The 25,717-nt window shown below is 44.1% G+C and overlaps 2 protein-coding genes across 4 annotated transcripts in view; one reads left to right on the plus strand and one right to left on the minus strand.

The window, feature by feature from the left end:
- Window positions 1–25,485, plus strand: ANTKMT (adenine nucleotide translocase lysine methyltransferase). Of its 3 annotated transcripts, none has more exons than XM_058157563.1 (6): window positions 1–636; window positions 1,472–1,638; window positions 4,971–5,075; window positions 10,926–10,976; window positions 12,704–12,894; window positions 25,400–25,485. In XM_058157563.1, the coding sequence occupies exons 2-5, from the start codon at window positions 1,477–1,479 to the stop codon at window positions 12,890–12,892; spliced, it is 507 nt and encodes a 168-aa protein (XP_058013546.1). In that variant the 5' UTR covers window positions 1–636; window positions 1,472–1,476; the 3' UTR covers window positions 12,893–12,894; window positions 25,400–25,485. The 3 variants fall into 3 exon arrangements, with proteins under 3 accessions (XP_058013546.1, XP_058013547.1, XP_058013545.1); XM_058157564.1 differs by lacking the exon at window positions 25,400–25,485 and adding an exon at window positions 8,718–8,858 and having other exon boundaries at window positions 2–636; window positions 12,704–13,516; XM_058157562.1 differs by lacking the exon at window positions 25,400–25,485 and having other exon boundaries at window positions 3–636; window positions 12,704–13,516.
- CCDC78 (coiled-coil domain containing 78) overlaps window positions 14,920–25,717 on the minus strand; it is a 23,374-nt gene continuing 12,576 nt past the window's right edge. The window contains exons 12-15 of the mRNA XM_058157565.1: window positions 25,429–25,469; window positions 19,173–19,263; window positions 17,919–18,019; window positions 14,920–16,546 (exon numbers count right to left, since the gene is read on the minus strand). Coding sequence (XP_058013548.1) covers window positions 16,468–16,546; window positions 17,919–18,019; window positions 19,173–19,263; window positions 25,429–25,469 — 312 coding nt within the window. The 3' untranslated portion in view covers window positions 14,920–16,467. The remainder of the gene's footprint in view (window positions 16,547–17,918; window positions 18,020–19,172; window positions 19,264–25,428; window positions 25,470–25,717) is intronic.

The following is a 25,717-nucleotide window of genomic DNA, read 5'->3' on the forward strand; positions in this document are numbered from 1 at the left end:
GGAGAGAGGAAGGAAGGAAGAAAAAAGGGAGGGAGGAAGAAAAGGAAAGAAAGAAAAAGAAAGAAAGAGGGCTTCTGGGTGCAAATCTGCAGTAGCTCTTTCTCTTGGTGTGGTTGGAACAAGAAAAGCCTCCTGTTTCTTGTCCCCAATTGGGGATGTGCATTCTGCCCATGCCCTGGAGTAACCTTCTCTGTCTGCCTTACAAGTAGTCCTCGACTTACAACAGTTCATTTAACAATAGTTTAAAAAAAGGGAGTTAGGACCATTCGAAAATGGGAAAAAGTGACTTAGGACCGTGTTTTCACACTTACAACCATTGTAGCGTCCCTGAGGTCATATGATCAAAATTTGGACCCTTGGCCACTGGTTCGTATTTATGACAATTGCAGTGTCCTATGGTCACGTGATCAACTTTCGAGATCTTCCAGCAAGCCAAGAGTCTGGGGAAGCCAGATCTACTTAACAATTGAACAAGTGGGGCAAGAAAGGGCGTAAAATGGGGCAAAATTCACTGAACTAAATGTCTCACTCAACGACTGTACTTTCGGGGTTGATGGTGGCCATAAGTCGAGAACTGCCTGTGTTTTATTTCCAGACCATCCACCTTGCAATTGTGCTGAGTTCAAAGTTGCAGTGGTCAGTACTGGGCGGAAAATTGCATGCATTCTTGCAATTAAATGGGGGCACGATATTTTTTCTCCTCCCTTATGGCAAACAGCCCTGCAAAGTAGGACAGGCTGAGAGTGGTTTTAAAGCTGAGGTTCAGGGCTGTTTATTGTAGTAGTTTATACTGTACCAGGATGAACAATGCAGCAAAAATTTTATTTTCAGATCTTTGTCAAAGTCTTAACCATCTGCTTTTGGGGTGGGGGTTCTGATTAAATATCCAAAAATCTTGATCTGCAAAAGAAAAAGTGTTTGGTGCAGCGGCCAAGCAAAATCTCTGAATGTGTGTGTGGGGAATTTAATTTAAGATTTGAGAAGATTTATTAAACCAACCCCATATGGAAAGAAGGAAAAGGAAGATTTTTAGGAGAACTAAAATTGCAGTAAAATCACACACAGGGATGTGGTGGCTTAGTGGGTAAGACGCTGAGCTTGTTGATTGAAAGGTCGGCAGTTCAGTGGTTCGAATCCCTAGTGCCGCATAACGGGGTGAGCTCCCGTGACTTGTCCCAGCTTCTGCCAACCTAGCAGTTTGAAAGCAGGTAAAAAATGCAAGTAGAAAAATAGGGACCACTTTTGGTGGGAAGGTAACAGCGTTCCATGCGCCTTTGGCATTGAGTCATGACGGCCACATGACCACAGAGATGTCTTCGGACAGCGCTGGCTCTTTGGCTTTGAAACGGAGATGAGCACCGCCCCCTAGAGTCGGGAACGACTAGCACGTACCTTTACCTTTAAAATTGCAATCTTAACATCTACTGAACTAGTGCTAAACCTGGTTGAATTAAATGGAATTAATTTACAGAAAAGATGGATCCAGAAGATGTTGAAGAGGTGGCCGCTGAATTGCAAGGCAAGAAAATAGATGGCTGGGGCGTTTTGCAAATTGCAGCCGGCACGGGCTTGACGGCTTATGTCGTGTGGGCAGGAATTCTAATGCCCGGTTTCCGCAAGGTGCCCTTAAAACTGCAGGTAAAATGAAGTGATTGAATAAGGCTTTTAAAGGGGAGAATGGCACTTGAGTTGTGCAGGCCAGGAAGAAAACGGGGATGGGTCAGTAGGGACACATTTATTGTGGTCCGCCAGCAGCCTGCGGAGCTGGCAACGGAGTCAGACAGCGATGAAGCTGAGGAAGAGCGTGGGCCAGTCCTAGAGGCTGGGGAAGGCCCGGATGAGGGCTCTGCGTTGGAGGCAGAGATGGGGCCAGGGCCATCTGGGAGTGATGTGCAGACTCCGGAGCTTCCAGAGGCTGACAGTAGTGAGGCAGAGGAACAGGAGGAGCCTGTTCCTAATGCACACATGAGAAGAGCTGCCAGAAGGCAAGAGCAGCTCAAGCAAAGAGGACGACTCGGGAGGAGGGCCAAGAGATGTTTGGCCCCTCCCATAAGGCTTAAAAGACCAGCAACGGAGTTTGGGCTCTTTGCCAGAAAACAACGTTGATAGCTTTGTCTTGTTGCATTTGTTTCGGTCTCTTCTGAATTTTTGCCAAGAAAGGCCTTTGGCAGTTTGCCTAATTGGACCAAGGTTGGTGATAGGACTGAGGAATTTGTGTTGGGAGGAATTTGCTTTAATTTAGAATAGAATAGAATAGAATAGAATAGAATAGAATAGAATAGAATAGAATAGAATAGAATAGAATTTTTATTGGCCAAGTGTGATTGGACACACAAGGAATTTGTCTTGGTGCATATGCTCTCAGTGTACATAAAAGAAAAGATACGTTCATCAAGGTACAACATTTACAACACAATTGATGATCAATATATCAATATAAAATCATAAGGATTGCCAGCAACAAGTTATAGTCATACAGTCATAAGTGGAAAGAGATTGGTGATGGGAACTATGAAACGATTAATAGTAGTGCAGATTCAGTAAATAGTCTGACAGTGTTGAGGGAATTATTTGTTTAGCAGAGTGATGGCCTTCGGGAAAAAACTGTTCTTGTGTCTAGTTGTTCTAATGTGCGGTGCTCTATAGCGTCGTTTTGAGGGTAGGAGTTGAAACAGTTTATGTCCAGGATGCGAGGGGTCTGTAAATATTTTCACGGCCCTCTTCTTGATTCGTGCAGTATACAGGTCCTCAATGGAAGGCAGGTTGGTAGCAATTATTTTTTCTGCAGTTCTAATTATCCTCTGAAGTCTGTGTTTTTCTTGTTGGGTTGCAGAACTGAACCAGACAGTTATAGAGGTGCAAATGACAGACTCAATAATTCCTCTGTAGAATTTAGTTGAACTACGCTGAGAATGAAGTAATTCTCAGCTGTTTTAATAAAGTTTGTTTTTACAGTGACTGAGTTTCCTACTACCTATTTGTGACCTGTTGGGTCGCAACAACATTAAAAGAAATTTTGTTTTCTTCCTCTCCATCCTCGACTTTCACATGTCCAGCGCTGGAGGGGATTTTTGAAGTCAAAACTTTTAAGCTATGGCAAGAAGGCCAATGGAGATTCTCAATCATCCAGACTGTGATTGTCCCAAAGGTCAAGAGTCAAGTGGACTTCCTTGTTTTTCTTTGAAGACCTTTCGCTTCTCATCCAAGAAGCTTCTTCAGCTCTGACTGGATGGTGGGGAATGGAAGGATTTATACTCCTGGCAGACAGCTGGTCATTTGCATTCTTAAAGAGTCATTGACTAAGGGATGTGGTGGATCAGTGGCTAAGACGTTGTGCTTGTCGATCGAAAGGTCGGCAGTTCAATGGTTTGAATCCCTAGCACCGCATAACGGGGTGAGCTCCCGTTACCTTTCCCAGCTTCGGCCAACCTAGCAGTTCGAAAGCATGTAAAAAATGCAAGTAGAAAAATAGGAACCATCTTTGGTGGGAAGGGAACAGTGTTCCGTGTTTAGTCATACCGGCCACATGACCCTGGAGATGTCTTCGGACAGCATTGGCTCTTCGGCTTTGAAATAGAGATGAGCACCGCCCCCCAAAGTCGGGAATGACTACCACATATGTGCGAGGGGAACCTTTACATTTAGTCATTGAGGCCACTTGGAGGTTTGTCTGTATCATCAGAGTCACCTGAGTCATGCAAATGTGTACGAACCCTTTTTGGAACTGTTGAAACTGTTGGAACTGTGGAACTGTGAAACTGTTGGAACTGTGCTTTCTGCAGGACGTTTTCTGCCCTGTGTCCCTTCACTGTTGAACACAGGCTGTTTATTTATTTATTTATTTATTTATTTATTTCGATTTTTATACCGCCCTTCTCCCGAAGGACTCAGGGCGGTGTACAGCCAAGTAAAAATACTATATAAACATTAAAAGAAATTTAAAAAACATATTATAATGTGGCCGAAGTAATTAAAACAATTTAAAATCTTAAAATATAAATAACCCCAATAAAATTTCAATCCAGTCCCGCTTGAATAAATAGGTGCGTTTTCAGCTCACGGCGAAAAGTCCAAAGATCAGGCACTTGACGTAAACCAGGGGGAAGTTCATTCCAAAGCGTAGGAGCTCCAACAGAGAAGGCCCTTCCCCTGGGGAATGTTGGGAATGAGACTGCTGTTGTGACCTAGGCTCAAGTAGTTATTACCAGACACAATCAATTCTAAATAAACGTATTTTATTAGAACAGCTGAGAATTACTTCATTCTCAGCTCAGTCCAAATTAATTCCAAAACAAATCCTTCAGAAAAAGTCCTTGGGCCTTATCACAAACCTTTGTCTTCTTTGGTACCCTGCCAAAGGCTTTTCTTGGCAAAGCCCCACAAAGTTCAGAAACTTGAGAAGTTCAGAGTCGTCGAATAGAAGCAGATGTAGCAACAAAGAGCCCAAGAGCCTTTGCTGCTCTTTTAAGCCTTATGGGAGGGTCCAATCATCTGCTGGCCTTACTCCCAAGTCGTCCTTTTTGCTTTAGCTGCTCTTGCCTTCTGGCAGCTCTTCGCATGCGTGCACTAGGAACAGGCTCCTCCTGTTTCTCTGCCTCTCTGCTGTCCGCCTCTGGAGGCTCCGGAGTCCACGCATCGCTCCCAGATAGCCCTGGCCCCATCTCTGCCTCTGACGGAGAGCCCTTCTCCGGGCCTTCTCCTGACTCCAGGACTGGCCCATTGTCCTCCCCAGCCTCCTCACTGTCCGACTCTGCTGCCAGCTCTATAGGCTGCTGGTGGACCACAACAACTGTGTTGTCTCCCTCTCAAACTGAACCACAAATGGTTCCTGTGTAAAATGTCTTCAAAGAAAAAACTAGAAACTCCAGTTGCCTCTTGAAAAAGCACCTTTGGGACAACCATGACCTGGATGACTGAGGGGAAAAAAAAAAGAATAAGCTGGAATACAGCTTTTCTCTTTTCTCCTTCAGGTCCCCTATGTCCCAGCGAGTGCTAAACAAATCGAGAACGTGATGCAGTTACTCAAAGGACGTTCTGGGAAGATCGTAGACCTGGGCTCCGGAGATGGCAGAATTGTAAGAAAATCTCATTGCAATGAAACGAAACGAAATGCAATGAAATAAGGGAGATTGGTTAAAATAGAGAAGTAAATACGATGATGATCCTCTTTATTATTACAGAATTAATCCCAGTCTAATGAATATTGTTTTAAACGTTAGGATTGCTATCTTTCAAACTGTTTATACCCAGACAACACCCTGTTTAATTGAAAATGAAACTTCGATATCTTAAAAAATAAAAAGCTTTATGCAAAAAGGAAAAAGAAATGAAAATTTTTGTCGTGCTCTTCTGAGAACCCGGCAAACTAGGTAGCTCAGTGGCTAAGACGCTGAGCTTGTCGATCAGAAAGCTCGGCAGTTCAGCAGTTCGAATCCCTAGTACAGGTCTCCTGCATGAGCAGGGGGTTGGGCTAGATGACTTCCAAGGTCCCTTCCAACTCTGTTACTGTTACTGAGAGCATTAAAACGGGACATGGGGAAGTCCTGTTTAGAATAGAATAGAATAGAATAGAATAGAATAGAATAGAATAGAATAGAATAGAATAGAATAGAATAGAATAGAATAGAATTGAATTGAATTGAATTGAATTGAATTGAATTTTATTGGCCAAGTGTGATTGGACACACAAGGAATTTGTCTTGGTGCCTATGCTCTCAGTGTACATAAAAGAAAAGATACCTTCATCAAGGTACAACATTTACAACACAATTGATGGTCAATATATCAATATAAATCATAAGGATTGCCAGCAACAAGTTATAGTCATACAGTCATAAGTGTAAAGAGATTGGTGATGGGAACGATGAGACGATTAATAGTAGTGCAGATTCAGTAAATAGTTTGACAGTGTTGAGGGAATCATTTGTTTAGCAGAGTGATGGCCTTCGGGGAAAAAACTGTTCTTGTGTCTAGTTGTTCTGGTGTGCAGTGCTCTATAGCGTCGTTTTGAGGGTAGGAGTTGAAACAGTTTATGTCCTGGATGCGAGGGATCTGCAAATATTTTCACGGCCCTCTTCTTGATTCGTGCAGTATACAGGTCCTCAATGGAAGGCAGGTTGGTAGCAATTATTTTTTCTGCAGTTCTAATTATCCTCTGAAGTCTGTTTGGCTCATAAAAGATATTTTGCTGCACACTTGTGAAGTCCCCCTTAGCCAGCCATTGGATTTCATACAATGAGGAGAGGAGCACAGCGTTGTAAGGGTGATGACCCAAACAGGACAAGTTATACAGATAGTCCTCGACTTACAACAGATCATTTAGCAACCGTTTATAAAGCTACAGCAGCACTGAAAACAATCACTTATGGCCGTTTTTCATATTTACGACCATTGCAGTATCCCCCTGTGGTCACCTGATCAAAATTTGGACACTTGCCAACTGACTCACGTTTATGACGATTGCAGCGTCCCGGGGTCACGTCATCCCTTTTTGTGACCTCCTGACAAGCAAAGCCAGTGGGGGAGTCAGATTCACTTAACAGCCGTGTTAGTAACTTAGCAACTGCAGTGATTCACTTAACAACCGTGGCAAGAAACGGGACGAACCACTGTCTCGCTTAGCAACACAGATTTTGGGCTCAATTGTGGTCGTAAGTCAAGGACTACCTATATTATGAGCATGGGGCGCATCTGTTCATTTGCGCAGGACTGGATTAGAATTTTAAATTTTGAATTTGGTTTTGAATTGGGGTTTTATTACTTTTATTGCTATTTTAATTATTCGGCCTTATTTAATAAGTTTTTTTAATTGATGTTTTACTCTGTATTTATATGTATGTTTTTTATCAGGCTGTAAACCGCCCTGAGTCCCTTGGGAGATAGGGCGGTATAAAAATGCGATTAAATAAATGTGAATAAATAAATAAATAAATGAGGGAGTGAGTGGGGTTTTTTTGGTTCTCTTGATAGGATGTTTGAGGAAGGGATCTTTTTCTTTTTTTTAGTTAATAATTTTATTCTGGTTTCTGCCTGAAAACAACAGGAAGCCATGAGGCTGGAATTTTGAGGGGGATACAGGGTCTAAAACAAAAAATTGTGGATCAAGTTTGCTCACCTCTAACCTGGCCAGGATATCTGCAGTCTGACCTGTTTTTCCTATTTACCTCATGACCTGTGATTTCAAGAAAATCTCCTTTTGCTGATGATATTATACATGGTTGCTGTTATTATTTGACGGTTTTGATTTGTATATCTTTATAGTTTTCTATCTTTTTTTTTCCTTTGGTTAAACTGAAAGTAGAGTGCCTTTTATCAGGTAACTGTATCCATATAGAAGAGAAATGGAAGTAACCTTTCTTTCTTAATTTATTTATTATTTATTTATTTTTCAAATTTTTATACCGCCCTTCTCCAAGGACTCAGGACAGCATAAATAAAATACAAATACCCAAAAAATTTTAAAATACAATATCCAGTTAAAAATCTAATTCAATAGCTGTATATTTAAAATTTCTAAGTAAAAAGTTACAAAATAAATTAAAATTCCTTAAAAACCCACTAAAAACCCTCAGTATTAAAATTTGTCATTTAAGCCAGCCCCGCTTGGTGGAAAAAGAAAGTTTTGAGCTCACGCTTAAAGGTCCAAAGATCTTTCTTAATTCATTTCAAAAAAAGTGTGGTTTTGTGCCATTTTTAAAAAAAATTCTGTTGTTGTAATTCTGTATTTTAAAGGACTTTTTTTTTTTTATAAAAAAACTTCTTTTTCTTGCCCTAAAATCAGTTGCAGTCTGGGAAAGTTCAGTTTGCTCTTGTTATCCTCCTTCATATTGTATTGTATTGTATTGTATTTTTATTTTTAATATTTATTTTGCCACAGAAATGGCATCGTTTCAGAGCTGTGTGTAGTATTTCAGTTATATTGGGATTTTTCTTCTTCTTCTGTGAGTTGGTTCTATTGCTATATCAAGAGTTATGTAATCTTTTGAGAGCCTAAAATTCTCCCAAACGCTTGTTAAAAATAGAAAGATGACACCATTCAAAATTTTGAGGTTCACTTCTGGAGATTTCTAATTAAAAATTAACTTGGAGATGGAGATGTCTCTCTCTCCCCGAATCAGTGGTGGGTTTCAAAATTTTTTACTACCGGTTCTGTGGGTGTGGCTTGGTGGGCGTGGCAGGGGAAGAATACTGTAAAATCTCCATTCCCGCCCCACTCCAGGGGAAGGTTACTGCAAAATCCCCATTCCCTCCCCACTCCAGGGGAAGGGTACTGCAAAATCTCCATTCCCGCCCCACTCCAGGGGAAGGATACTGTAAAATCTCCATTCCCTCCCCACTCCAGGGGAAGGATACTGCAAAATCTCCATTCCCGCCCCACTCCAGGGGAAGGATACTGCAAAATCTCCATTCCCGCCCCACTCCAGGGGAAGGATACTGCAAAATCCCCATTTCCTCCCAATCAGCTGGGACTCGGGAGGCAGAGAATAGACAGGTGCAAGGCCAGCCAAAGGTGGTATTTGCCGGTTCTCCGAACTACTCAAAATTTCCGCTACCGGTTCGCCAGAACTGGTCAGAACATGCTGAAACCCACCTCTGCCCTGAATCCTTTATTCCAATCAGAATAAAACCAGATTAAGATGGATTGTTTGATCTCCTGGAAAGCTTGCTTCTGAAGACTACAAATCCAGGAAATAAACAAACCTGGTTTATATTTGCAGGTCCTGGAAGCTTACAAGCGAGGCTTCAGGCCAGCTGTTGGCTATGAGCTCAATCCATGGCTGTTGCGACTTTCCAGCTATCGTGCGTGGAAAGCTGGCTGTTATGGAAAAGTTTCTTACTATAAAGAAGACCTTTGGAAGGTGAGAAAAAAAGGGAAAGACATTGGAATTCTGAGCATAGACCCAAAGGTGCGTTTTTTTTTTCAAGAGGCAACTGGACTTTCTGGGTTTTCTTTGAAGATGTTTCGCTTCTCATCCAAGAACCTTCTTCAGCTCTGACGGGACAAACCTTCAGGTGGCCTCAACAACTCTCTAAAAGGATGCAAATGACCGGCTGTCTGCAAGGAATATAAATCTTTCCATTCCCCACTCCAGGGGAAGGATACTGCAAAATCCCCATTTCCTCCCAATCAGCTGGGACTCAGGAGGCAGAGAATAGACAGGTGCAAGGCCAGCCAAAGGTGGTATTTGCCGGTTCTCCGAACTACTCAAAATTTCCGCTACCGGTTCGCCAGAACTGGTCAGAACATGCTGAAACCCACCTCTGCCCTGAATCCTTTATTCCAATCAGAATAAAACCAGATTAAGATGGATTGTTTGATCTCCTGGAAAGCTTGCTTCTGAAGACTACAAATCCAGGAAATAAACAAACCTGGTTTATATTTGCAGGTCCTGGAAGCTTACAAGCGAGGCTTCAGGCCAGCTGTTGGCTATGAGCTCAATCCATGGCTGTTGCGACTTTCCAGCTATCGTGCGTGGAAAGCTGGCTGTTATGGAAAAGTTTCTTACTATAAAGAAGACCTTTGGAAGGTGAGAAAAAAAGGGAAAGACATTGGAATTCTGAGCATAGACCCAAAGGTGCGTTTTTTTTTTCAAGAGGCAACTGGACTTTCTGGGTTTTCTTTGAAGATGTTTCGCTTCTCATCCAAGAACCTTCTTCAGCTCTGACGGGACAAACCTTCAGGTGGCCTCAACAACTCTCTAAAAGGATGCAAATGACCGGCTGTCTGCAAGGAATATAAATCTTTCCATTCCCCACCATCCAGTCAGAACTGAAGAAGCTTCTTGGATGAGAAGCGAAACGTCTTCAAAGAAAAACCAGAAAGTTCAGCTGCCTCTTGAATAAGCACCTTGGGACAACCATGACCTGAATGACTAAGAATCTCCGTAGAGCATAATACCAGGACATCGAAACCCAATTGAATGTTCGGGAAATCCTCTACTTATGACCCCAATTGAGCCTAAAATTTCTGTTGCTAAGTTCGCTCTGTTTTATGACCTTTCTTGCCCTGGTTGTTAATTGAATCGCCGCAGTTGTTCCATTAGTAACACGGTTGTTAAGTGAATCTGGCTTCCCCATTGATTTTGATTGTCAGAAGGTCGCCAAAGGGGATCCGGTGACCTCAAGACACAGCGACGGTCATAAATTTGAACCATTTGCCAAGCGTCTGAATCTTGATCACATGATCATGGGGATGCTATAAAGTCTATATCCTGATCATCTCTTGTGCTAATCAGGCTGTGCTGGAGCTGAAATGGGCAAGGAGGCAAATTGCTGGGAGGCAGAGGGGGATTATTTTTTTTTCTTGCGCTAATCAGGCTGTGCTGGAGCTGAAATGGGCAAGGAGGCAAATTGCTGGGAGGCAGAGGGGGATTTTTTTTCTTGCGCTAATCAGGCTGTGCTGAAGCTGAAATGGGCAAGGAGGCAAATTGCTGGGAGGCAGAGGGGGATTTTTTTTTCTTGCGCTAATCAGGCTGTGCTGAAACTGAAACAGGCTGTTTGCTGCAAGGAGGCAAATTGTTGGGAGGCAGAGGGGGATTTTTTTCCCCTTGTTTTCCTCCTCAGAAAAGGTAGGTGCGTCTTATACTCCGAAAAATACGGTAAATTGTGCTACGTTGTGGTTTATTTGGCTTCTGCTTCTTGAAGGAATTGCACTTGGCTGGGTTCAAACCCCCGAAGTTCTCCATTTGCAGACTGAAGTCTCTCGGTTTCTCCAACCCTATGAGCCAAAGCCAAGCTTAGCCAATATTATTTATAGCTTGTGAGGGAAATGTGAAGAGACACCCAGTGAGTTGGCCCGAGAACGTTTTTTCCCCTCCTTTTTGCTCCAGATCTTTTTTTAATAGAAACTGCCATCCACATTGCACAAAAAGCAAACTTTTTTTCTTTAATTTATGTTTTGTCTTTTTGTCTTTTTCTTTTTTAAGGTGAACTTATCAGATTGTCGGAATGTAATTGTGTTCCTGGCACCTAGTGTGGTATGTATCGTATTGTCTCCAGAAGAGTTTTTTTCCCCTCCAAAAATATATATCCATGCAGATGCGGGGGTGGGGGGTAGTTGGAATGGATTCTCCTGTTTGTGGCAACCGTAAATATTATTACTGTCACTGATCTGTTCGGAAAACAGATTCTGAAACAAAATAGGAGAACTGCAGTAAAACTTCATTATTACAAAATCGATGTAGTGAAGTATAAGAAGAATTAGGGGCGACATGATAGCAGAGTTCCAGTATCTGAGGGGCTTTCCTAGAGAAGACAGGGTCAAATTATTCTCCAGAGCACCAGAGGGCAGGACAAGAAACAATGGATGGAAACTAATTCTCTAGACTTTCTAGACCAGCAGTTCTCAACCTGTGGGTCGGGACGATTTCCCAGGGGTCGCCTAAGACCATCGGAAATATGGGAAGTATACTTGCGAGTCGAAGAATCGCGCTCCAATGGTTGACTCCACAAGCCAGCTGCAGGCTCTTCAAATCGCTTGCCGAATTCGGCTTCAGGCGCGATCAATTAAAAAAGAGATAAATCTTTACTTTGATGTCTCCCTCTCAAGCCAGCTGCAATCACTCCCAATCGCTAGCCTAATCTGGCTTCAGGCGCGATAAACTTAATAGGGGAGGCGTCTCTCCGCTTTAATGCCTCCGTCCTCAAGGCAATCGCAAGCAGTTCAGATCGCTAGCCAATATGGCTTCAGGCGCGATAAATTCAAAAAAAAAATAATTTTACGGTTGGGGTCGCCACATCGTGGGGAATTGTATTAAAGGGGTCGCAGCACTATAAAGGTTGAGAACTACTGTTCTAGACTCTAGAAAGAGTGCAGAGAAGATTAGGGGACTGGAGGCTAAAACATATGAGGAACGTTTGCAGAAATTGGGTATGTCTAGTTTAAGGAAATGAAGGACTTGGGGTGACATGACAGCAGTATTCCAATATCTCAGGGGCTGCCCCAAAGAGGAGGGAGTCAAGCTATTTTCCAAAGCAGGGGTCTCCAACCTTGGTCCCTTTAAGACTTGTGGACCTTTAAGACTTGTGGACTGCTTTGCTGGCTGAGGGACACTGGGACTTGAAGTCCACAAGTCTTAAAGGGACCAAGGCTGGAGACCCCTGCTCCAAAGCACCTGAGGGCAGGACAAGAAGCAACGGGTGGAAACCAGGAGTGAAATGTAAAGTTTGTTGCTACCAGTTCTGTGGGTGTGGCTTGGTGGGGGTGGTGGTAATGTGACTGGGTGGGCGTGGCCAACTTTTTTTTTTATTTTAAAAGCATTTTTTCTACAACCTCTTCGGTCGAAGAGGTTGTAGAAAAAAATGCTTTTAAAGGGTTCTGATGATCCCAACTGAGTTGCCTGCTTGCCAGAACTCTTTAGAAGCATTTTTTTTACAACTTTTTCGGCCTCTTTACCTAGTTGGGTAATGAAACATCTGCAAGACAACAGCCAAACTCAGAAAACACCAAGGAACCCACAATCCTCTTCCTCTTCTTCCTCTTCCTCCTTCTGCCCCCCCCCCAACCCTGCTCCCTTCTGGCACTGATAATGTTACCTAGTTGGGCAATGAAGCATCTGCAAAACGACACCCGAGCTCAGAGAGCACCGAGGACCCCATGGCTCAACCCTGAGCTACAAATACTCTCTTCTGTTGACCTATCTTTATTCCGTATTGACTAATCGATCCTTCAGAAGGACATCTCTACTCTTCTTCTTCTTCCTAGCTGATGCTTCTGGAGAAAAAGCTACTGATGGAACTTCCAGAAGAAGCTCGGGTGGTGGCTGGGCGGTTTCCTCTCCCCAACTGGACCCATACTGACACAGCTGGGGAAGGTGTGAACCAAGCCTGGGCATACGATGTCCAGGTGGCCCGGCAACTGAAGAAGGATGAACCAGAAGGGAGTCCAGTGTGAGGGCAAGTCACCTTGGACATGCAAATTTCTCAAAAACAAAAAAACAAAACAAAAACACAACCACCCATCTTTGCTGAGGTGTCCCTTTCTACATTGGGATGGGGTGTCTCCATTTTTCCATTCTCCATCCGGTGGCACAGTGGTTAGACTGCAGTACTGCAGGCTACTTCTGCTGACTGCCGGCTGCCTGCAATTTGGCAGTTTGAATCTCACCAGCTCAAGGTTGACTCAGCCTTCCATCCTTCCAAAGTCAATAAAAGGAGGATGCAGATTGTTGGGAGCCAAGAGGCTGACTCTGTAAACCGCTTAGAGTGGGCTATAAAGCACTGTGAAGCGGTATATAAGTTTAAGCGCTATTGCTTTTCCTTTTCTCCTTCCTTCCTTCCCAGTGGTTAGAATGCAGTATTGCAAGCTAACTCTGCCCATTGTCTGGAGTTCGATCCTGACTGGCTCAAGGTTGACTCAGCCTTCCATCCTTCCGAGGTGGGTAAAATGAGGACCCAGATTGTTGGGGGCAAGAGGCTGACTCTGTAAACCGCTTAGAGAGGGCTGGAAAACACTGTGAAGCAGTATATGTCTAATTACTATTGCTTCCTTCCTTCCTTCCTTCCTTCCTCCTCCTCCTCCTCCTCCTCCTCCTCCTTCCTTCCTTCCCAGTGGTTAGAATGCAGTATTGGAGGCTAACTCAGCCCAAAGTCAGGAGTTTGAACCTCACCAGGCTCAAGGTTGACTCAGCCTTCCATCCTTCCGAGGTGGGTAAAATGAGGACCCAGATTGTTGGGGGCAAGAGGCTGACTCTGTAAACCGCTTAGAGAGGGCTGGAAAACACTGTGAAGCAGTATATGTCTAATTACTATTGCTTCCTTCCTTCCTTCCTTCCTTCCTTCCTCCCTCCCTCCCTCCCTCCCTCCCTTCCTTCCTTCCCAGTGGTTAGAATGCAGTATTGCAGGCTAACTCAGCCCAAAGTCAGGAGTTTGAACCTCACCAGGCTCAAGGTTGACTCAGCCTTCCATCCTTCCGAGGTGGGTAAAATGAGGACCCAGATTGTTGAGGGCAAATGGCTGACTCTGTAAACCACTTAGAGAGGGCTGTAAAGCACTGTGAAGCGATATATAAGTCATCTGCTTTTAATAGGGTTTATTTATACATTTGCTTGTCAGAAGGTTGCAAAAGAGGATCAGACGTGACCCTGGGACACGACAACCATCATAAATATGAGTCAGTTACCAAGCATCTGAAGTTTGATCACGTGACCGTGGGGATGTATGAAAAACAGTCATAAGTCCCTTTTTTCAGAGCCGTTGTCACTTTCGTCACTAAATGAACTGTCGTAAGTTGAGGACTGCCTGTATGTGGGTTATTCAAAAGCTCACATCATCCTGGGTTGACTGTCCAAACGTGAGCTTCAGATCAGTGGTGGGTTTCTGCCAGTTCGCGTGAACCAGTAGCGGCGCAGGAGGCTCCGCCCACCCGCCTGGACGTCATCACGGATGGTCTGCGCATGCGTAGAAGGTTCTGTGCATGCGCAGAAGTGCTGTGCGCGTGGGGTCACAGTTGCAAACTGGCAGCGAAGGTAAGTGGAACCTACCACTGCTTCAGATTCATGTCTCCCCAAATTACTTAGTGAACCGTCGGGGGTTTAGAATAGAATAGAATAGAATAGAATTTTTATTGGCCAAGTGTGATTGGACACACAAGGAATTTGTCTTGGTGCATATGCTCTCAGTGTACATAAAAGAAAAGATACGTTCATCAAGGTACAACATTTACAACACAATTGATGGTCAATATATCAATATAAATCATAAGGATTGCCAGCAACAAGTTATAGTCATACAGTCATAAGTGGAAAGAGATTGGTGATGGAAACTATGAGAAGATTAATAGTAGTGCAGATTCAGTAAATAGTTTGACAGTGTTGATGGAATTATTTGTTTAGCAGAGTGATGGCCTTTGGGAAAAAACTGTTCTTGTGTCTAGTTGTTCTGGTGTGCAGTGCTCTATAGCGTGTTTTTCTTGTTGCAGAACCGAACCAGACAGCTATAGAGGTGCAAATGACAGACTCAATAATTCCTCTGTAGAACTGAATCAGCAGCTCCTTGGGCAGTTTGAGCTTACTGAGTTGGCGCAGAAAGAACATTCTTTGTTGTCCTTTTTTGATGATGTTTTTGATGTTAGCTGTTTATTTATTTATTTAATTATTTATTTATTATTTACATTTTTATACCGCCCTTCTCCGAAGACTCAGGGCGGTGTACAGCAGATAAAACAACAATAATCCAGAAAAATTTTAAAATACAGTACCAAATTTAAAAATCTAATTTAAACGCCGTATGTTAAAAATAGTTAAATAAGAAAATTACAGAAAGATAAAAACCCCTGTTAAAAGCCCACTAAAAACCCACAATATTTAAAATCAATCAGGCCAGCCCCGCTTTTTACTTAAATTGTACTGGTGATACCCATCGAATACAGTATTTAGAAATGTCAAGCTACGCTACTCAATACTGCCGATACTATATAATGTATGCTGGAAGAAAGCTAAACGGTAGATCTAAAATGAAGAGAAAAGAGAGAAAGGGGGGGAGGGGGGGGGAGATGAAGAAAAAACTGAAATAGAGTAATACAGTACAGTATCTGAAAGTAAGTGAACTGAGACTAAAATCAGTGTGGACAGATTTTGTTTAAGTTATGCAGGATGTCCTTCCAAGAATGCATAATCACCTCTTATACACACACACTGTATATATGTGTGTGGGTGTATGTATATGTGTGTGTGTGTGCAATTGCTCCCAGAAGCACGAAGCTGAAGCCTGAAGATGACGAATGAGACTTCGTCGAAATGTCGCCAAGACACTTCCAACTTTACGCGGGAGAAAACCCAAATATCCAAAGATCTACATACAAACACCCGCGAAAACCTCAGAAAACAAATATATATATATATACATACATACATACATACATACATACATACATACATACATATAGATTACAGTATTCTATCCAAAAGTCTTCATAATATACAGTATTCTATCCAAAAGCTCTTTATAAACATTCCGGAATTTTGGAGTAGCATTGAACAAAACATTCACATTTTTGAAGCTTAAATTTCACCCAGGAAGCCACTTTGGCCGCTGTGGAAGACTTCAAGCCTTTTTCTTCCTCCTATCTCTTGGGAATGAATGTGTACCAGATGTTGGGTCCAGTTGTTACTCGGGCCTCTTGAGAACATCTGCAAAGATTCTGATATTTTCTAAAGCCCCAGAAGGCAGGACAAGAAACAATGGATGGAAACTAATCAAGGAGAGAAACAACCAGGAATTAAGAAGAAACTTCCTAACAGTGAGGACAATTAACCAGTGGAACAGCTTGCCACCAGAAATTGTGGGTGCTCCATCACTGGAGGTTTTTAAGAAGAGACTGGACAGTCACTTATCTGAGATGGTAGAGGGTCTCCTGCTTGTCCAGGGGGCTGGATTAGAAGACCTCCAAGGCCCCTTCTAGCTCTATTCTGAGAAGAAAACTACATTTCCTTGCTGAGGTTCCTTTGGGACATCAAAAGTACTAGAAACTCAAGGTGCTCCAGCACTCAATGCTTGGGATCCGTCTGTTCCTAGGAGTTTGCGCATTCTCACAATCTCCTGCTTGTATCTGCAATGGAAGCACAGAGGAAATAACGGGTGCTGTACTTAACTTTTACTGATAGAATCCAGGGTTCCAGCAGCTTCCAATGTGAAAAATAAGGGAGACCAAAGAGGGCAGGAGACGGGGGAAAATGAACATACTTGGGAGAGATTTAACCCGTGCATTTGGGAGCCAGAGCGACCTGAAGCTTTCATCTTGGGATTTTTGAAAGCTCAGGATGAAGACTGACAATGCTATAGACCAGGGGTCTCCAACCTTGGTCCCTTTATGTTGTGTCTTCGGCTTCCGAGCCTGGCCTCTTGGCAAAGAGTGACTCAGAGAGTGAGGGGGAAGAGCCAATAGGGCTTCCCTCTGCAGGACCTTCCTCTCTGGCTCCGCTCCAGGTTCCAGAGGCAGGCCAGGTGGAGGAGATGACAAAGCCTTTTTCTCCCGCACACTCCCCCTCCCAGCAACGCCTCAAGACCCAGCTGCTGACAATCAGTCCTGGTTAAATCCCAGGCATCGCAGAAAGGAGAGGCGGGAAAAACAAAAGAAGAGTGGGGCAAGCCTAGAGAGTGCTGAGTCATGGAGCCACACCCTACAGGGTATAAAAGCAGGAGGAGCGGCTCTGTAGTTTCTTGTGACGGACAAAAACTGACTCTTGGAAACTTTGGCTGCAATATTTTGAGACTAAGAATTTGGCTTTTAGATTTCTGTTTATTTCTGAACTCTTGGTTGCTCCAGCAATGAACTGCAGTTACACTGGCTTCTGAGGAGATAAGAGAACTTGGCAGGCAACTGCAGATTCGTTGCCAGAACTGGTATCTGTCGTAGGAATAAATTGCTGGCAAATATAGTCAGCTCACGTGTCTTCTTGGTTGTGGTTGGGGTGGACAGAACACTTTAAGACTTGTGGACTTCAACTCCCAGACTCCCTCAGCCAGTTTTGCTGGCTGAGGGACTCTGGGAGTTGAAGTCCACAAGTCTTAAAGGGACCAAGATTGGAGACCCTTGCTATAGACCAGGCGTGTCAAACTGGATTTCTTCAAGGGTCAGATCAGCATTGTAGTTCGCAGTGGAGAGAAATGGGACGAGATGTCTCCTGCAGCGCCCTGCCAGCCAAAATGCGCCATCAGGGGGCTGCACACAGCCCCCTCTGCCTCATTTTTGCCCTCCATTGCCTCCTGCAGTACTCTGCCGGCTGAAAACAGGCCACACTGGGGCCGCACGTGGCCCGTTTTCAGCCGCACCAGCCTCCAGCAGGCTGATCCTTTGATATTCCCAGACGAGCTCCGTGGGCCAGATTTAAGCAGCCCGCAGGCTGGATACAGCCCGCTGGCTTTGAGTTTGACACCCCTGCTATAGACCCAAAGAAAGGTTTTGCCTTTGGTCTCCTCACCTCACCAGGTGTTTGTCGACATATTCCTGCAGTTCAACAACCTGCTCTTCTGCTACCATCGCCCGGGCCAGCAGCTGACTTCTCTCCCTTTCCAGTTCCACCTGAAGTTGTGGGAAGGGAAGCAGAGATCATGAAGGATGGCCAATAACCGAATGTCTGTAGGGGAGAACACTCAGCTCTTCACAGTAAAGTAGACTTGAACCCCAGTTGTAAAGTACTGAACCTACTTTTATTATACAGTTGCAGACTCTTGAAACTCTGAGCGGGCCCCTTTCCTCCTCGTTTTTATCCTAAAGAGTCACCTCGAGGCGAGATGGCTGGCAAATAAATCTAATAACTAGATAAATAAAACAATCTAATATAGAACGAGAACTAGGGAGGGGACGGTACGATTTCTCCAATTACTTTTCTATTTCGGGACTCAGACTTCTCTTATCTGACTGCTGCTTTGACAAGTGGCTCTTCCTTAAGGTTATTCTCCCAGTTTGTTACAAGTACAGAGATGGGTCTCGGAGGAAATATTAACACGTAGCAACAGATGGGGAAAACAAATCCGAGAGCCTCTGGTGGCTCAACAGACTAATGCAGTCTGTTATTAACAGCAGCTGCTTGCAATTACTGCAGGTTCTAGTCCCACCAGGCCCAAGGTTGACTCAGCCTTCCATCCTTTATAAGGTAGGTAAAATGAGGACCTAGATTGTTGGGGGCAATAAAAGTTGACTTTGTATATAATATACAAATGGATGAAGACTATTGCTTGACATAGTGTAAGCCGCCCTGAGTCTTCAGAGAAGGGCGGGATATAAATGCAAATAAAAAAGAATGAGAAAGAAACTCAAAGTTGACTCACTGGTATAAGAGGGAAAGAACGGGAAACAGTGTCTAGCTTCCAATAGCGATAAAGTGGAAGAAAATTATACATTGAGACTTACAAAATAGATAAACTGACTCTACGTTATTGTAAATCTACATTAACAGAATCTTGCAAGTTTGAAAGTACAATCTGCCGCCGCCTTCCCATTTCCTTCACAGCCCAAGTAACTAAAGGAGGGTCCCTTCTGAGTCTTTTGATCTGCCCAATATCCATTTGTGGGCTATGCTGTCTCTTATCTGATTGTTCCCTATGCAAAATCTCATTGACGGGTCTTTCTCGCATGCCAATATCTCATCAATCAATAGGGGGACTTAGAAAAATGCCCGCCGTTGTGCTTTTGTTGATGGACATTGCCACATTTTGGGAGAGTTTTCACTTACTTGAGTAGTGTGGGTAAATTCCCGTAGCTGCTTCCTGAGTTCAGCCCAGCCCTTGCCCTCCAACAGAGTAGGGACAGGGAGAGGCAGGACACTGTGAATTAAAAAGAGGCAATGTTGTTATGCTGTCGAGGCTGTGCATGGATAACCCTTTTACCTTGACTACTAACATAACATAACAACAGACTTGGAAGGGACCTTGGAGGCCTTCTAGTCCAACCCCCTGCCTAGGCAGGAAACCCTACACCATCTCAGTCAGATGGTTATCCAACATTTTCTTAAAACTTTCCAGTGTTGGAGCATTCACAACTTCTGCAGGCAAGTCGTTCCACTTATTAATTGTTCTAACTGTCAGGAAATTTCTCCATAGTTCTAAGTTGCTTCTTTCCTTGATCAGTTTCCACCCATTGCTTCTTGTTCTACCCTCAGGTGCTTTGGAGAACAGCCCGACTCCCTCTTCTTTGTGGCAGCCCCTGAGATATTGGAACACAGCTATCATGTCTCCCCTAGTCCTTCTTTTTATTAAACTAGACATACCCAGTTCCTGCAACCGTTCTTCATATGTTTTAGCCTCCAGTCCTCTAATCATCTTTATGATTATCTACTGAATTCACTCATTTCTCAAAACATTAAGCCATTAACTAACAAAACAGATTAACCAACTTGGAAGGGACCTTGTAGGTCATCTAGTCCAGCCCTCTGCCCAAGCAGGAGATCCTACACCATTTCTGACAGACGGCAGTCCATTCTCTTCTTGAAAGCCTCCAGGGATGAAGCTCCCACAACTTCTGAAGGCAACTTCTGTTCCATGGGTTGATTGCGCTCACTGTCAGGAAATTTTTCCTTATTTCTAGATTGAATCTCTCTTTGATCAGTTTCTATCCATTATTCCTTGTCTGGCCTTCGGGTGCTTTGGAAAATGACCCTATCTTCTCTGTGGCAGCCCCTCAAGTATTGGAACACTGCTATCCACCAACCAGCTTCGCCAGGGTTACTTGATTAGGTTACTTGCAGCTACTTGGTTTGTAACTGATCTAGGTAACAGATGTTGAACAGCCAGGGTAAAGGGCTGTGAGAATAACCTTGGGAGACGGGAGGAAAATCTGCAGCCGAAACAAAGGTCTGATAGAATAGAATAGAGAATAGAATTTTATTGGCCAAGTGTGATTGGACACACAAGGAATTTGTCTTGGTGCATATGCTCTCAGTGTACATAAAAGAAAAGATACGTTCATCAAGGTACGACATTTACAACACAATTGAAGGTCAATATATCAATATAAATCATAAGGATTGCCAGCAACAAGTTATAGTCATACAGTCATAAGTGGAAAGAGATTGGTGATGGGAACTATGAGACGATTAATAGTAGTGCAGATTCAGTAAATAGTCTGACAGTGTTGATGGAATTATTTGTTTAGCAGAGTGATGGCCTTCGGGAAAAAACTGTTCTTGTGTCTAGTTGTTCTGGTGTGCAGTGCTCTATAGCGTCATTTTGAGGGTAAGAGTTGAAACAGTTTATGTCCAGGATGTGAGGGATCTGTAAATATTTTCACAGCCCTCTTCTTGATTCATGATGTGAACGTGATATGAACGAAATCAAGACAAAGGTCTGATCAATGAAAAGAGGAGGAAGATGAACAGCAAGGAGAAGGAGTTGTGATGGGGAGTTGCCTACTAAGTTGGTTCTGCGATAGAATATCTGCTTTGCAGGCCTGGGTTCCACATTAGTGTGGTGGCCTAGAGAGGTGGAGCTCTCGCCTCACAATCGGGAGGCTGTGAGTGTGATCCTAGGTAGAGGCAGGTATTTCTCTTTCTGGGCACAATGCGAATATATCTGCTGTACAGAACTCCGCATTGGCGACAGGAAGGGCATTCCAGCCATTAAAGCACTCTGCTAGCTCCATTCAGTTGCCCAGACTCCACCCCGCAAGGGATAATGGGGTCGTTAAAAGAAGATATCATGATGATGATGATGCCTGGGTTCCACATTCAAGCTCAGATGTCTCCAAAACCGCAACCCTATCCCTGGAGAAGACCTTGGTAACCAGGGTCTCTTAAGATCCTTATGCACTGGATTACAACCGCCTGCTGTCTGGAGGGATGGCAGCTGTAGTACTAATAAACCTGGAAAGGAGGAAGGAGGGAGAAAGGAAGAAAGACTGGAAAAGAAAGGAGGGAAGGAGAGAGGGAGAGATGGGGGAAGGGGAAGGGAAGAGAGAAAGGAAGTAAGGAAGGGCCAATATCAAGCTGATGGGTTCATCACTGCTCTCCCACTGCCTAAGGCAAAGCCCTCTCCCTTGTAGCACTGAGGATGTTACCTATTTGGGTAATGAAATGTCTGCAAGAAAACTATCTCACCAAGCCTCTGGTGGCTCAGACTGGTAAGGCAGTCTGTTATTAACAGCAGCTGCTTGAAATTACTGCAGGTTCAAGTCCCACCAGGCCCAAGGTTGACTCAGCCTTCCATCCTTTATAAGGTAGGTAAAATGAGAACCCAGATTGTTGGGGGCAATAAGTTGACTTTGCATATGGACGAGAGGTCGAACGACTAGCCTTGTGGTGCAACCAAAACAATCTGGAACTGAACACACTCAAAACCGTAGAAATGGTGGTAGACTTTAGGAGAAACCCTTCCATACTTCCACCTCTCACAATACTAGACAACACCGTGTCAACAGTAGAAACCTTCAAATTTCTAGGTTCTATCATATCGCAAGATCTCAAATGGACAGCTAACATCAAAAACATCATTAAAAAAGGGCAACAAAGAATGTTCTTTCTGCGCCAACTCAGTAAGCTCAAACTGCCCAAGGAGCTGCTGATTCAGTTCTACAGAGGAATTATTGAGTCTGTCATTTGCACCTCTATAACTGTCTGGTTCGGTTCTGCAACCCAACAAGAAAAACACAGACTTCAGAGGATAATTAGAACTGCAGAAAAAATAATTGCTACCAACTTGCCTTCCATTGAGGACCTGTATACTGCACGAATCAAGAAGAGGGCCGTGAAAATATTTACAGACCCCTCACATCCTGGACATAAACTGTTTCAACTCTTACCCTCAAAACGACGCTATAGAGCACTGCACACCATAACAACTAGACACAAGAACAGTTTTTTCCCGAAGGCCATCACTCTGCTAAACAAATAATTCCATCAACACTGTCAAACTATTTACTGAATCTGCAGTACTATTAATCGTCTCATCGTTCCCATCACCAATCTCTTTCCACTTATGACTGTATGACTATAACTTGTTGCTGGCAATCCTTATGATTTATATTGATATATTGACCATCAATTGTGTTGTAAATGTTGTACGTTGATGAACATATGTTTTCTTTTATGTACACTGAGAGCATATGCACCAAGACAAATTCCTTGTGTGCCCAATCACACTTGGCCAGTAAAATTCTATTCTATTCTATTCTATTCTATTCTATTCTATTCTATTCTATTCTATTCTATTCTATTCTATAATATACAAATGGATGAAGACTATTGCTTGACATAGTGTAAGCCGCCCTGAGTTTTCAGAGAAGGGCGGGATGTAAATGCAAATAAAAAAAAAAAATTCTGTTGGCAACTCCAAATTTACCCCTGGATAAACATCCCGAAAGGGATGCGGTGGCTCAGTGGCTAAGACGCTGAGCTTGTCGGTCATAAAATTGGCAGTTCAGTGGTTTGAATCCCTAGTGCTGCGTAAGGGAGCGAACTCCCGTGACTTGTCCCAGCTTCTGTCAACCTAGCAGTTCGAAAGCAGGTAAAAAAATGCAAGTAGAAAAAATAGGGACCACCTTTGGTGGGAAGGTAACAGCGTTCCGTGTGCCTTTGGCATTGAGTCATGCCGGCCACATGACCACAGAGACGTCTTCGGACAGCACTGGCTCTTCGGCTTTAAAACGGAGACGAGCACCGTCCCCTAGAGTCGGGAACGACTAGCACGTATATGCGAGGGGAACCTTTACCTTTAAATATCCCGAGAGATCGATCCAGTACAAACCCAAACTGCACCCTCCCGGTTTCTGCACAAGGGAAGCCTTCTCTTTTAAAAAAATGGAGGTGAGAAATGCTGGGAAGCAGGCCCCCACCATCTTGACCTTCGCCCATCTTTTATGCTTCCATTCTGGAGGGGGGGGGGTTTTGTCCTTCAGGGAGCAAATACCCCCACTTCACTTGTGGGGTGTTGAGGCTAGGTGATCTAATCGTGGGGAAATATGCGAGCAAGCCGTGGGAAAGTTCGGCCGAGTTGGTCCGAGTCCCGCATAAGTAAAATATAGGTCACTTTTGATGTTTGGAGAATTCTGACTGTAATAAAAGAATGGAATGAAGGGAGGAATGCATTGTGCTCCAATTTACATGTTGCGGGGGGGGGGGGGGGAAGGGGGGGGGGAAAGGAACACATGGATTTGGGATACCCAGAGCGCCCTCTGGAGGAGATGCTGCCACAAATTTTCCATCTCCTTTTTTCCTCTCTCACTTTCATCCGTTTAAAAGAAAAAGAGATCAAAGTTGAGTTTCAGCAGGTTCTGACCAGTTCTGGAGAACCGGTAGCGGAAATTTTGAGTAGTTTGGAGAACCAGTAGTAAAAATTCTGACTGGCCCCGCCCCCATCTATCCTCTTGCCTCCCAAGTCCCAGCTGATTGGGAGGAAATGGGGATTTTGCAGTAACCTTCCTCTGGATTGGGAACGGAATGGAGATTTTTACAGTATCCTTCCCCTGCCACGCCCACTAAGCAATGCCACGCCCACCAAACCACGCCCACAGAACCGGTAATAAAATCTTTTGAAACCCACCACTGAGAGAGATCAACATTTGAACAGCCAGATCTGGCTCGGAAATGCCGTTTATAAAGGTAAATAAATGGTGTTTTTTAAAATATATATATATATATATATATATTTTAGGTTGGCATTTATCGTTAGCCTTCTCCAAACTATCTTTGTGTTTTTTGTTTTTTGGCCAGAAAGGCAAAATAAAGTATTCATCATGTACAAGCTTGGGGGTTTCCCCTCCCCCTTTTTCTGTTCGGCCTTTGCCGTTTTGTGAATGTGAGAAGCGCTTTTGTTTCCCAGCGTTTTAATGATGTAGCCGGGCTTAATTGTGAATGCTTCCATTGAAAATGCTCCATGCACTGTGCTGTAGGAAAGAGGATGGATAGATAAATGCTTAAAGGCAGGGCGCCTACTTAGGTTAACCTCCTGCATGTGCTGTGTTTCTATATGTGAGTTTTAAAGGGATTTTTCAGGGGTGAAATTCAGCAGGTTCTGACAGGTTCTGGAGAACCGGTTGCGGAAATGTTGAGCAGTTCGGAGAACCAGCAAATACCACCTCTGGCTGGCCCCAGAGTGGGGTGGGAATGGAGATTTTGCAATATCCTTCCCCTGGAGTGGGGAGGGAATGGGGATTTTGCAGTATCCTTCCCCTGGAGTGGGGTGGGAATGGGGATTTTGCAGTATCCTTCCCCAGGAGTGGGGTGGGAATGGGGATTTTGCAGTTTCCTTCCCCTGGAGTGGAGTGGGAATGGAGATTTTGCAATTTCCTTCCCCTGGAGTGGGGTGGGAATGGAGATTTTGCAGTATCCTTCCCCTGGAGTGGGGTGGGAATGGAGATTTTGCAGTATCCTTCCCCTGGAGTGGGGAGGGAATGGCGATTTTGCAGTTTCCTTCCCCTGGAGTGGAGTGGGAATGGAGATTTTGCAGTATCCTTCCCCTGGAGTGGGGTGGGAATGGGGATTTTGCAGTATCCTTCCCCTGGAGTGGGGAGGGAATGGGGATTTTGCAGTATCCTTCCCCTGGAGTGGGGAGGGAATGGGGATTCTGCAGTATCCTTCCCCAGGAGTGGGGTGGGAATGGAGATTTTGCAGTATCCTTCCCCTGGAGTGGGGTGGGAATGGGGATTTTGCAGTATCCTTCCCCTGGAGTGGGGAGGGAATGGGGATTTTGCAGTTTCCTTCCCCTGGAGTGGAGTGGGAATGGAGATTTTGCAGTATTCTTCCCCTGCCATGCCCACAGACTTAATGACCGTCGCAAGAAAGGTCGTAAAACGGGGCAAAATTCACTGAACAACTGTCCTGCTTAGCAACAGAATCTCTGGGCTCCCATTGAGGTCGTAAGCCGAGGACTACCTGCATTACTTTTACTTAACGATATCCTAGCTGTTCGGTTTTTCAGTTGTGTCTTTTCTCTCTGAATTTTGGCAGTGATAAAAGATTTGAATTCACAGGAGCCCCATGGAGAGGGATGCGTACTCACTGAGAAGACGTTCCAGAGATCATTTTTTCATTCAGTTTTACCTAAAGCAACAGAAACAGGGGGGGGGGGTGGGGAAACAATAAATTTGTGATTAGATTGATGTCCTGCCTTTTATTTTATTACAACTCAAGATGTGACACAGTGATCTCCCCTGCTATTTTCCTCAGTAACCCTGTGAGGTGGGTTGAGACCGAGAGAGGGAGGGACTGCCCAGGGGCGGGCTTCAAAAATTTTAGCAAGGGGTTCTCTGCCCGGGTGCTTGGTGGGTGTGGCCTAGTCAGCCTCCTAC

The sequence above is a fragment of the Ahaetulla prasina genome, chromosome 14, assembly GCF_028640845.1.
Source record: "Ahaetulla prasina isolate Xishuangbanna chromosome 14, ASM2864084v1, whole genome shotgun sequence".
Classification (NCBI taxonomy): Eukaryota; Metazoa; Chordata; class Lepidosauria; order Squamata; family Colubridae; genus Ahaetulla; species Ahaetulla prasina.

Bases quoted from the DNA above. Each gene is read 5' to 3' on its own strand.
- ANTKMT (XM_058157564.1), top strand. From the start codon at position 1,477: ATGGATCCAGAAGATGTTGAAGAGGTGGCCGCTGAATTGCAAGGCAAG. The intron at 5,076-8,717 runs GTAAGAAAATCT...TTATATTTGCAG, and splicing joins GCTCCGGAGATGGCAGAATT to GTCCTGGAAGCTTACAAGCG. The intron at 10,977-12,703 runs GTATGTATCGTA...TCTTCTTCCTAG, and splicing joins TGTTCCTGGCACCTAGTGTG to CTGATGCTTCTGGAGAAAAA.